We start from the raw sequence: 13405 nt of genomic DNA on the forward strand, positions 1-13405 counted from the left end.
TGTCAGTGTTGGTTAAGAGTAGACTTGGTGTTCCTTGTTTGGATTGTTTTACTGTTATCTTTGTTTGTCTGGGTTGGTGGCGCCTTGATTGGAGTATTGTTTAGCTTTGACTGTTGGTCTAGCATTAATCTTTGTTTTATTCTCGGCCTGTTTGGGTGTTGATTGCTAAAGAGGAGAAAAACCACCAAGCTCAGAGAGTGCCAAGGTATCACAGTTCAACCCTGGTCTACAAATATTATCTATCAGGTCCAAAGGAAGAAGTGACAACATCAGTCAAAGGTCAGGCCCATCCCCCCAAAATAAGGATGTTTCTAGTGGGACAGTACAGTACAGAATCATAGGAAGGAGAGTTGGAACAAAGCTACAAGGTTGGTCCAGGAGTGGTGAAGAAGCAACGCAGATCATCTCTGCCCAACATTACCTGTGTTTCTTCTGTTCATGCTTTGACCTTCCCTTGCGTATTTGCAAGTTGTTGGTTTTTTTGCTATTTTTGCTATTCCCAGTCAATTCTTTACAGGGAGGCAAAAAGAAAGAAAGACAGCTTGTTAGGAATTCTGATTTTTTTACAGATGTCAAAAAGTGCAGCAGCCTTACATATGTTTTATTTTATTTAAAAAAAAAAGATAGCTCGGACAAAACCAAATTTTAATAGGTGTGGCTTTTCCCAGGGTTCATACTTGTGTTGGGGAAGGCTTTCTTGAGACCCAGTCTGGGTCAGTCCCCGGGACCAGAGGTTTGGTCTTCCAAACTTTTTGGACTCGTGCTGGAGCCCATCCTTAGGGGATTTCTCCCCCACCATAACGTGTGCCATCCTGGGACTCTTCGTAAGGCTTTCCCAGTTGGCTTTCTGCCTGTTGAAGGCATGCTAAAGGAAGGTGTATGTGTGTGTGGAGGGGTGTTCCCTCTTTTGAAATGGAGATTTGAAGCTTGGAATTGGAGGGTTTCTCTAAAGCCGCTCTCTCTCAGATGATTTGGTATTCAGGAGTCCATGTTAGCCTGACAGCTTATAATTAATTACATTATGAAACTTGTATAAAACTGACTTTAGTGAAAGGAATCTAGCCGCAAGGGAGTCTGGCTATATGGCGCCTGCGACAGTCAACCCCCCCTCCCCCTTACAATCTTAAACTGAAATCTCAAAATGGACTAAAATTGAGTTGATCCCTGACAGGTATTCCAGTGGCACTCTTAGGAGATCAGGGGATCCCCAGTGCCTCAAAAGGTTGATACCCCAGCAGATAATGGGAAGATTCTCCACCTAAAAGCCTGGAAAGCAGATCTAAATAGCTTTCCTTCAAATCCAGGCTAGTTGGGAGAAATGAGTTATGGTAGCTGACATCCAGTTGCTTCCTGTGAGGGCATAAAACACAACCAGTGCACCTGAGAGATCTTCTTAGCCCTGTGCCTTGCTTTTTAATCAGTGGATGTGCTTAACTCCCAGTGATGTAATGCAGCATCCCCCCCCCCAACCTTTCTGGCACTAGGGACCGGTTTCAGAAGAAAAAAATGTCTTCCACAGATCGAAAGGGGAGAGGGATGGTTTCACACACAACCTAAATCCTGCACATGTGCAGATGAAAGTTTGTTTGGGCAGCCCTGGTTCCTCTCAGGCCACGGACCTGTCCCGATCTGTGGCCCAGGGCTTGGAGACCCCTGGTGTAATAAAACGAGGGGGAAATCACTATCACCTTATTTGCATCAACATAGCCAAGGTTTTGTGAGTCCTGCAGCTACGACAATGAGGTTACGTTTGGGGGGGGAACCACTAATCATTGGAAGACATGTTGAGGCCGTGCTCCCTCCTTTAGCTAGCATGGGGCTGTCTCCCCTTTCCTGGAAAAGCTAATGAAGCTGGATATGGTCATTAGCCTGTGAATGCCATCGCTCAGCGTTCCCACCAGGCCTATTTACCAACTTGGGCTCTGGGTGACCAATGGCCAGCAGCCTGTCTTTGCCCTCTGACTTCCTTCTCTCGTCAGCTGGGGCTGGGAGGGAGAGCTTGTCTATCACGAGGAGAAAAGCATCTCTGCCCTTGGAGATCCCATTGGTCATGGCAATTTAATGCAGAACAGTGCCGGGAATGGGAGCTTTTATTGACTTTGAAAGGAGATGACTGACCCCAGCCATGCGCTTTGAGCTGATGTCTACTATATGCTCCCTCCCTCCTCCCGCTCTCTCTCCTAGGGACCCAAGGCAAACAGAAGGCTTGCGAGAGAGTGGGGGGAGGTGAGAGAGCCCACCTAATTAAGGTGGCAGTGGGGAGCCCCCCAGAGCATGAGCTTAGAAGAGGGATGTGCAGCCTTCCCTTTTTCAGTTGTGTGCCAGGCGCTACGTTCCAGAAGAGGAGAGTAGAATGAGAAAACGGATCATAAATTAAAATCGATTGCACTGCATTCACGTGCGTGCAGTTAACGTTATCCCCCTGTATGAGAGTACGCTATTTGTCTCACTTATTTTGGCCGTGTCATGTGGGGGAATTCATTGGAGAAAGCAATAATGTTTGGAAGAGTTAGTGGTAAAAAGAAACCAGGCTGGCAAAGAACATGGTGGCTGGACACCGTCAAAGTTGACACCAGCCAGAGCATAGAAAATGTCAAAAAAGAATGTGGGGAGACCTAATCGCCAAGAGTTGGACATGACCCAATAGACAACATCATCATTATCATGGAACATAGAATAATAGAGTTGGAAGGGACTTTGGAGATCTTCTAGTCCAGCTCCCTGCTCAAGCAGGAGACCCTACCTATACCATTCCAGAGAAGGGCTGTCCAGTCTCTTCTTAAAAACTTCCAGTGATGGAACACCCACAACTTCTGAAGGCCAGTTGTCCCACTGATTAATTGTTCTGTCAGGAAACCTTAGTTCTAGGTTGTTTCTCTCCTTGGTTAGTTTCCATCCATTGTTTCTTGTCTTGCCTCCTGGTGCTTTGGAAAATAAATTGACCCCCTCTTCTTTGTGGCAGCCCCTCAGATATTGGAACACTGCTATTGCGTCACACCTAGTCCTTCTTTTTGCTAAACTAGACATACCCAATTCCTGTAACCATTCTCCCTAGAGCTGAGAGTCATTGACTGGCCCACTATTCAAGCCACTGTGCCTAAGAGAGAACTAGAACTGGTCTGCCAGCCTGAAGCCTTTAACTTCTACATCAGTGTCTCAGATTTCTTTATCGAATGATGCAGGACAGAACGGCGATCATCACTTGCGTCACGTTCTGAGTAATTGCAGGAAATAATGACATTCGTTAAGCCACATAATGAAACATCTATTCAACTAAATTCACATAATATGAACTCGGCATCACAGGTGATGAGACTGTTTTTGAGTCACTGCCTGTTGCTTTTGCATCTTCCAGGCTGCTTTTTTCCTGCTCCCCAGAGCTGAGTTTTGAGATTTTTAATTGCTTGGGATTATTTTAATTTCTTTAAAAATAATTTCTTTGGTCATCACCGCTCGTGCTCCTTTCTTCTCTACTGCCTGCTTTTTCTGCTGTGTCTTCCCTTCTCCTCATTTCCTTCTTTCTTTTAGCTTAGCTACCCTGTTTGAATTGCTTGCTGCGCAATAGAAGAGCTGAATTGAGCTAAAGTGATCTGTTTTTCCTTGTCCTGTTCATATAACAAAACAGAGCACGTATTTTGGCTCTGGGTCATCTTTCCACTCTCAAACAATCAGATTGTCATGTTTTCCAATAGGCCTTTTGGGATTCATAGTCTGAAATACTAACCAGCTTCATCATTTCGCCCTCATATAAATGCACGCTTATTTATTCATGTATTCCTCCACATTCATCTGCTATGCTATATGAGGGCGGGGGGAAAGCTCTTCCTTGCAATGCCTAAGTGGAAACATTTATTTAAATGCAAAAGTAGACTAAAACCATGTCATCAAAATTAAGCACAGCAAGAAAGAACAACCAATTCACGGTCTCAGAGAGAAACACACAGATTGTAAACCTGGGTCAAAACGAGGCTTTTTCATCATTTTTGAACATCAAGTTATTTGAAACGTGGCTGGCAATCAGCTTTTTTTTTTCTTTTCAAGGCAAAGAGGAAGAGTAAAGAGGAAGAACTCAACAGAGAAATAAATTTTAGAAGAAAAGTTTGATCTTTGGCTGGACCAACTTGCACCATGCTTACAAGGTGTGGTTTAGATCAGCGGTCCCTAAACTTTTTGACATCAAGGACCGGTTTTGTAGAAGACAATTTTTCCACGGATGGGGTTGGGTGGGGATGAAGGTGCATGCAACCTACATCCTGCCCGTGCACAGTTTTGTCGCCCGCTGCTCACCTACAGCTGTGCAGCCCTGTTCTTAACAGGCCGTGGACCAGTAGCAGTCCGTGGACCAGGGGGTTGAGGACTCCTGGTTTAAACAATGCCAGCTTCTGTAACGATGCGGCCTTCTGCGTCTCTCTTTTCTCTTCCAGCCTTCCAACACATTAATATTTCTTTCTGATAGACTTTAAGAAGTGCATTCTGCCTGATGGGTCCCTTGGGTGATTAGTGAGACAGGGTCCATGTGTCTGGAGACATCAGTTGTTGGAGCAACTGACTGTCATCTGGAATTGGTTTTCTAAGGATTCTATCTCCCCTGCTTAATCCTCTAAACTTCCCATATTGCATAGTGTCACATGGGTAGGAATGAAGTGATTTGCAGTTCTTCAATTTCAAATTGTAACAGTCTTGAATGGCAGGAAAAGACATCGCCGTTAACTATTTTTTCCACGATAATCTACTGTTCTCCAAGCAAGTGTATCTACTAGGTGGCAACTATAACAGTCAACAGGTATTTAGAACTAAACTGAGATTAGGGATGTAATCCAAAAATTTATGGTCATGGAGCATTTACCAATTTCAGGATTATGATGATTCAGAGACCACCCGGGTTTTCCTCTTCCTTTTTCTGCATACAAGCAAAGATATACATTAAGCTCAATTATGAGAACATTAAAATTTGCAATCCTGTATACGTACATTTGGAAGTAATTATTATTGGATTAAATAGGAGCGAACAACCTAATCTTGATCTACATAAATTCAGGGCCCAAAACTTCAGGGAATGTGCCTATTGGATAAAATAAAACATATGGATCCATCAGTGTATCGAAAACTTCCGTGCCCTTCCATATTTTCATCACGGGGCACCTCTGATTGTGCCAGTTCTTGCTTCAGTCATGCTTCATTTGATGACGATGACGTTCTTGCTGTTCTTTCAGCTTAGTTGTGGGTCTGCTTATTTTGCTTTGTGCTCTTCTACTCCTTACAATGAAGCTTCCTGGTGCAGGACGCAACATGTTTTATGTTTCAGCCATCTTGCTGTAGAGCTTAATGCTCTTTAGGGCTGAGAGGAAGAGACTGGTTTAAGGACACCCAGCTGGCTTCCAAGCGTAAGGAAGGATCAGAATCTGGATCTCCCTGTGCCTAGATCAGTACTTTAACCACTACACTGCACAGTCTCTTATTTCCTTGATTTATTTCCCATCTTTCCTTTAGAAGCCAAAGGCTGTGTGCATAATGACCTTCTCCCTTTTCCTGTAGGAGGCAAGTTTAAGACTTGTGGGCTTCAACTCCCAGAATTCCCAGAGCATCACATAGAAGCTGATCATGTATAAAGGTTAAGATGGTTTTATTATACAGTGGCACCTTGGTACCCAACTGCTTTGAAACTCATCAAATTTGGCACTCAATGCATTTTGACATGAAAGTTTTGTCCCGGAACTCATTATTTGTTTGATACTCAATACGCAAGCTAGAACTTGCTGGTGTTGGCTGCCTTGTGATTCATTATTCCTTATGGGGGAAAAAATTGTTTTGTACTCATGGAACCTTCTGGAACCAATTAACAATGAGTACCGAGGTACCACTGTACCTGGGGGTGATATTGAGATAATGAGTGAGTGAGAAATCAAACTAGTGATCAGGAATTCAAGGCTAGTGTTTATCAGCCTAGTGTTTTGTTTTGTTGATTTTGCTCTTTATTAGATTATTTTCATCTGGGCTGTTCATCTAATTTTAGGTTTATAGCTGTGTTTAGGTTTCTCTAGTTTTGCATGCCATTGGAATTGGGCAGCTAATAAATTTAAAATAATGATGATAATGACAATTATGATTACAATGTATTTTAGCCTTTCACTTGGGAATTCTGAATGTGGAAGAATTATTACATTTCAGGCCTACCGGAGATTATTAGATGATAAGTAAGATAAGTGGGAACATTTTTGTCTCTAAGCGGTATCTGTAAAATAAGCACATTTGAGATCTATCCCACAAATGTATTATATGAATGGCCACTATAAAATATGTTTTGATGGCTGTCCATGTTGATTAGGGAAGTGACATTTGCACAGATAAACATTTATCAATATTTGCATGAATCAAATAATGTCTGGAGAGAGTACTTTAAAACTCATTTACTATTGAATATATTGATAGATTCAGCTCTGTAAGTTTTCCACACGGATACTGCTTCTTTCTATTTCGATCCAAGCGGTTTTATAATCTAAATCACAGCTTCTTTTAAATCAGGGGGTCCAGTCTTGGCAACTTTAAATTCTATGGACTTCAACTCCCAGAATTCCCCTTGCTGGCTGAAGTCCATCCGTCTTGCCAATATTGGACACCCCAGATTTAAATGTATATATCAAGAGCTAATGTTTATTGAATCATCATCAACACTTTGCACCGAGTTTGAAGTTGTAATTCAGAAACAGTGTAACCCAGTTTAGTTGCAGAATTTGTAGGAAAATCGTTTGGGATACGACAAGGTTTTTAAACATTTAGGTGCAGAATTTGTTATTTAGAAAATCCGCAGAAACTCTGATCAAGGGACAAAGCTCTAGTGATAGATAACCTACTGTGTTTGAGTGAACTCTTTCTTATATCCTTAATTTCTTACAGAACCTCATCAAGGTCTCATAAACACCTTGGGTTCTATAGAAGACAGTTCGAAAAATCCAGCCTCTACCTTTTAAATAACAAAAGGCGCTACCAGATGACTCCTGATTTTTTTCAGTTTAATTGATAATTAGTGAACTGGCATTAGAGCAACACTATTAAATTACAGGTTCTCTTTAACAGGTTTAAAATCTGTTTTGGTTCTAGAATAATAGGGTAGCCATATCTATTTTTTTTTTAAAAAAAAATATTTCTGTAGGTGTATGCTTATTTTGTTGTTTCTCTTGTGCCTGTGATTTACCAATCGCTGATTATTATACTTTAATTGAATCCGAGTGTATCATAATGCAAGTCACTGTAGGGAAGTCAGCAACATCCAGAATCATAGTTCGTGCTTGGTCAAGGCTGATGATGTCTCTTTTGGAGGAGAGGTGAAAGGAGAAGGCCAAGATCCGGCAGAGTTTTTAAACAAGAACTGAACAGAGAATTTAGCAGCAATTTCTTCTTCTTCAGAAACTCATCTTTTTGAACTTTCTGGACCATCAGTAGAAACGTATCCTGTGGTAAGATGGGCAGCCAATAAATGTTATAAATACATTTAAAAAAAAAAACTTCCTGCATGGAATAGTGGAACGTTAAAGTTGTGAGCAAAGAAGAAACTAGTTCCGTAAAGTAACAGCTTCCCAGATGAGTTGAACTACAGTTCCCTTAAGCTAGACCCAGCAGTGTATCACCAAGCCAATTCTTGGTTCCGTTGCTTGTTTTTCTTTCTGATTTAGAGAACCACTTGCCCAATTAAGGGCAAAATGGAGCTCACCAAATTGGAGAACTGGGGGAGAAAAAAAGAGAGGAAAGGACCTTTGTACTCACCAAACAAATGTTTGGTTTTTGTGGCAGCTGCTTTTTCTTTGCTTTGAGTGTATTTTTGAGGCTGAGATTCTCCGGACATAACGCTGACCCTTTGTTGAAGAGTTTGCTACTCCCGGCTGCAATTCTGCTGTCGGTCGGTTTGAATGGCTATCATTGTCCAGACTTTCAGCTGAGGTAATAAAAACTCACCCAAAAAGATTTCGAGGGTGGGAAGGTCTCACAAGTTTAATCACACTAATTCTGGTTTTCAGCAGCCAGGATAAAGGAGGAGAAAGAATTGATCACCCAGTCCCAGAAAGATATTTCAGACCGATTCTGTGCCTGGGAAACGAAAGGGAACAGATCTGTTGCAAATTCCTCTCCCCATTCTTTCTGATGGAAAGCAAAATTCACCGTCTCATTTAGCAGCAGAAATTGTTGGGCTCAATTGTGGTCGTAAGTTGAGAACCACCTTTAATTGAGAAAGTGAGCTGGGTCCCCAGCCAACCTACCACTTCTGTCAATGGTGTGGATGGCAACTCGGTAGGAATGGCTGAGCTCAAGATCTGAATCCCAGCCAACTATGGCGGTTTCTCGCCATTGTCTCTCCAAAGTGGTCTCTAGAGTCAATGATTTCAGCGTAGGATGAGATGACATGCCCTCCCAGGGTGAGGCTTTCCCCTCCACCCGTGTTACTTCCAATTTCCAAACAACTGGAGAATTTATTATTCTGAAAATCAGAAAATATTCCTCAAAACTCAAATCTTCTCATCCTCGTGCCTGCCAAAATTTGATAAGCCCACTGACAAGACATCTGGAAGAAACCCTGGTGGTCTCTCTTGGGTGCTTTATTGATTATGGTAAGTAAGAAACATCTGGAAGACGGTGGTTTTTGCTGATCTGAGACTAGACAGGAATGCTGGTGAATTTCTTGTCTTCAGAGGGATATTTCTCCCCAAGAGAAAATGGGGTGTTAATACTGTCCTTAGACTACTCCAGGGCAAGTGGACAGAGTAGGCTTGCAGGAATAACTTTCTATCCTATAGAAGCACTTTAAAAAAAGAGAGAGCAGGAAATTAAATCAGCCAATTCTATCTTTCCCCTAGCATACTGATGTGGCACAGTCAAGGATTCACTCAACAGACGATTAGCTTTGTAGAGGCAACTCCGGAGCATGGTCACAATAAAGGAGAATATTCGTAGCTCAGGGTTGAAATGAGAGGTCCTTGCTGCTCTCTGGGGCTTGGTTGTTTTCTGGCAGATGTTTCAGTGCCCAAACCAGGTAAAATCATCATCGTGCCGGCACTGATGATGTTTCCTAGCTTGGGTAATGAAACGTCTGCAAGAAAACAACCAAGCTCAGAAAGCACCAAGGACCCTTCAGAGCATGATCGTGCACAAGCGATGCTCTACCGATGACCTAAGAAAGAAGCCCTACAGAACAACAGATCCATGCAACGAAAGAGGGGAGAGAGATTTCATTCTCCTATAATAGCTTTTAACCCTTGCCTCCTCTTTGTCCTTCCCTGCGCTGAAAGCCGGATGGCAGCCTGCTTACCTGTGCCTGAAGTTCAGGCAAAGCCATGGCTGCTGGATTGCCCATCCTTGACTTGCCGTTTGTTTTGGCGCAGCTCCTTGCTCATTTCAGCCCTCTTTGTCCTTGGTTCCTAATAACATATTATTTTTATTATACATATATATATAAACAGCTCTGTGTTCATAGATAGTGCTGGATCGGTAATTGACATGAAAAGCTCTGTTGCAGATTCTTGCTTGCCTTGCTCTCCCTGAGACCTGCATGGCAGCTGACGCTCGAGTCTTAAAAACTGTCAGAGGACACTGTTCTCTCCAATGTTTGCATGCTGCCAGAGGAATGCATCTGCAATAAAGCATTCACCACCTTGCTTCTCCCTCTCTCTGTCTCTTTTTTTCTCCCCTAACATTTCCAGTTCTCCCCCAAACAAGCCTTGAAGTGGAGTCTTATTCGGCTCACCCTGGCGACCTCCTCCAGTTGCGCTGCCGGCTCCGGGACGATGTTCAGAGCATCAACTGGGTGCGAGACGGGATCCAGCTATCCGAGAACAACCGGACGCGCATCACAGGGGAGGAGGTAGAGGTCAGGGAAGCTGTGCCTGAGGACTCCGGTCTTTACGCCTGCATGACCAACAGCCCCTCAGGAAGCGAGACCACCTATTTCTCCGTAAATGTCTCAGGTTTGTAGCAGGTTACCAGCAGGATGAATGAGAGCTACTGGGAAGGACAATTTTGAATTGTCTTTGTCAGCCTTACCTTTTTTCTCCCAATCTTACCAGGATTGGATTGTTGGGAGACCAGGATTCAGTCTATACCAGGGGTAGGCAACCTTGGCTCTTTTATGACTCGTGGACTTCAACTCCCAGAATTCCTGAGCCAGCCATGCTGATGGGAAAGGGAGAGTTTCCAAGCTGAGCCATTCTGGGAGTTGAAGTCCACGAGTCATGAAGGGGCCAAAGTTTCCCTCATGCTGGCTCAGGAATTCTGGGAGTTGAAGTCCACGAGTCATGAAGGGGCCAAAGTTTCCCTCATGCTGGCTCAGGAATTCTGGGAGTTGAAGTCCATGAGTCATAAAAGAGCCAAGGTTGCCTACCCCTGGTCTATACAATGTGATGCCCAAGGGGACACCTCTGGAATAGTCTCTCCAACTATTCTTTAAAAAAAAAAAAACATTGTCCACAGGTTTTTAAATGTTCATGCCTTCAGCCTCTCCTGATATGCTCAACCCTAGGGCGAAAATGGATCAGGGTTCAAAGTGAACTAGGGTGGTATGGGTGGTGTTTTTTGAAAGGCTTTTATTGTTGGCGAAAATAAACACTGTTCTGCTTTACGTTGAGCAAGCGATCACATACTTTTTCTTTCTGAACTGTTAATTTTAGTGGGCCAGGAGGTATAAATTTACTCTTTGAATTGTGTGCCAGTTTGATGAAGGTAAGAGGCGATTTTCGTGGGCAGCTTTGGTGGGCCTCCTTCATTTCATGGACCCACCGAAGTTCGTTTGGCTCCCTGTGGATATAACCAAGCAAGTCTGAGGATGCATTTGATCGGATTTTCTCCAGTTTGAAAGTCCTATCGAAACTGACAAATTCGTTTTGATTTAGAGGTGATACGGATGGTTGGGGGAAGAATGACAGAATACGTCATGGCCATTTTCAATTTAGCACAGCTTCCTGTGTTCGCTAGCATTCTCTTGTAATGTAGAAAAGATCATGGATTGATTGATGGTTGACGGAAGAAAAATGTGGTTTTCATTTTAAAAAGAACAAGATTCTGAAAAATCTAGATGGGCTGAATAAGACTGACATTTCCATTAGCTGAAAATGGAGGCATTAGCACCGTGCAAGCTTTCCTGATGTCTCCCATCAGTAGTTCCTAATCTGCTAAATTGGCCTAAGATAGGGAACTGCCAAACTTCACGATCCACCTCTGCCTTAATAGATTATTGGGAAGACTGACTTCTTAACCACTCTGATTGTGATTCTGAGATTCTGTCAAGCCAACCATTTATGAATGGATAAAAGCCTTTCCAGGGAGTCTGCTGCTTTTGATAACTCAGATAAGAAGCATATAAGAAGACAGATGTAGGAGGCCTCTTGAGGTTTTAGTTGTCTTTTCTCCCATGGAGAAGCTTCTCATGGTGTGTTTGTAGCTCCCTCTGCACTCTGAAATGGTTTGGTCCAAGTGCAGTTCTATCTGGTGATGAGCTGTTAATAGAAGAACTAATCCATACCAAGTGACAAACAGGATATTCCTGACAGGCTTGCCAAATGGCTGCCTTAATGACAAACGTCCACACATTTTGTCCTGCTTTCAGAGATAGCCAACATGATTGCTTGTCGCCAGCTCTGCCTCTCTCAGGAGAAAATCTAGAGATAGTAATAGTGACATCTGAAACATATGATATCTCCAGGGTCCCAACTTTTTGTCCGCCGACAAGAACTCTTCCTTGCTTCGCTGACTCTGAAGAAAACTTACTTAACAATAACATCTCAGAAGTTCAGTGCTGGCTTGGGAATTCTGGGAGTTGAAGTCTACCTATCTTAAAGCTCCTGAGGATTGAGAAACACTGTCTTATCTCATTGGGAAAAGCTCAATTCCTCAACTCATATTTACCTTTTCTATCCTCCTTAGATGCTCTTCCATCTGCAGAAGATGATGACGACGACGATGATTCTTCCTCAGAGGAAAAAGAGGCAGACAACTCCAAACCGAACCGTACGTAGAAGCGTCTGTTTTTCCTACCTTGCAGCCATGAACCTCTTGCAAACCCAATTGGTGAACCTGTTCCATAAAGAGCTGAATCTGGTGTGGCACCTCTTTACTTTCTGCAGGGACTTAAAACTGGAGTGGCTAACCCCAGGATACTCTCCTGGGCTGCTTACACTCCTTTGCAAATCCTTTTGCTTTGACTGTCCTTCGTTACTGCATCACTGTTTAGATTCCTCTCACTTTAAGGCATGACTTGCACAAAAACTATAACGTAAGCCTAAAACAGGCATTAGTGGTTTAACTAAAGAAAGAGTACATTTGCCTCCCATCCGGTGCAGAAGGAGCAAATCACCAGCCTGGCCAGATGCACTAGATTCCCATCTACTTTACAGGTAGACCTCGACTTACAATAGTCGTTTAGCCACTTTTCAAAATTACAACAGCACTTTAAAAAGTTGACTTAACGGCCGTTTTTCACACTTGCAACCCCAGTTCATGTAATCAAAATTGAGATGCTGGGCAATGGACTCGTATTTATGACAGCTCCAGTGTCCCTGGGTCTTGTGATCTCCTTTGGTGACCGTCTGACCAGCGAAATCAATGGTGAAGCCAAATTCACTTACAAATTGTGTTGCTCTCTTAACAACTACATTGATTCGTTTAGCAACTGTGGCAAGAAAGTGTGTAAAATGGGGCCAAATTCACTTGGTAACTGTCTCGCTTAGCAACAGAAATTGGGGGCTCAAATGTGGTGGTAAAGTTGAGGACTACCTGGATTATCTCATACACCTCAATGTCCCCCGAAGCTTCTACATGAAACCCCAACTATCCGTGCCCTAAATTTAATCAGGGCATCTCCTAAGGCTGAATATTTAAGAAGAGGAATGCTTACTTTGCTTTCTCCTTTTATTGGTGGAGAAATGGGCATCACAAAAGCAGCCTACTATAACTTCTTTGATGCCCATTGCTATGTAAGGTGGACAAGCACTTGATGCACGTAGATCAGAAGCTGTAAGCTAGGCTGGATGACAGGCCGTCATCACGTGGTGATTTGTTGGCTTATATATCTAAAAGATCAGTTGAATAGGCCAGATCCAAAAAAATATTTTAAAAAGGCTTTATGGTGAACCATAGTATGGCACTGATTCTCCAGTGTCACCCAATTCCCATGCTTAGGAGGATTCCATGCTAGGTAAAGCATCCAAGTTTTGAACAACCTGAATTGCTCCCTCTGGCCGGGATCTCGAGTGGTTTAGGAGATGCAGATAATTACTTGGCTGTCAAAGCTTCCAGTTAGGACTCCAACGCCAACGATTGTTGACCCGTTTTTCTTCAAGGAGGAGGGATTGTCCTTCTGTTGGAACAATCTCCTGTTGTTATGGTTTTCCAATCAATGACACCATATAAATCAGAACTCCAAGGC

General features: G+C 43.0%; 1 protein-coding gene across 6 annotated transcripts in view; it reads left to right on the top strand.

Annotated features, from left to right (window-relative positions):
• Nucleotides 1–13405, top strand: part of FGFR1 (fibroblast growth factor receptor 1) — an 80933-nt gene that overhangs the window by 39111 nt on the left and 28417 nt on the right. For 4 of the 6 annotated variants that reach the window (XM_039354246.1, XM_039354248.1, XM_039354247.1 and 1 more), the window contains exons 3-4: nt 9690–9953; nt 11905–11988. In XM_039354246.1, coding sequence (XP_039210180.1) covers nt 9690–9953; nt 11905–11988 — 348 coding nt within the window. The remainder of the gene's footprint in view (nt 1–9689; nt 9954–11904; nt 11989–13405) is intronic. The other 2 variants (XM_039354250.1, XM_039354251.1) reach the window with 1 other exon arrangement.

Source organism: Crotalus tigris, unplaced genomic scaffold (assembly GCF_016545835.1).
Source record: "Crotalus tigris isolate CLP2741 ecotype Arizona unplaced genomic scaffold, ASM1654583v1 scf7180000018549.3470463, whole genome shotgun sequence".
NCBI lineage: Eukaryota > Metazoa > Chordata > Lepidosauria > Squamata > Viperidae > Crotalus > Crotalus tigris.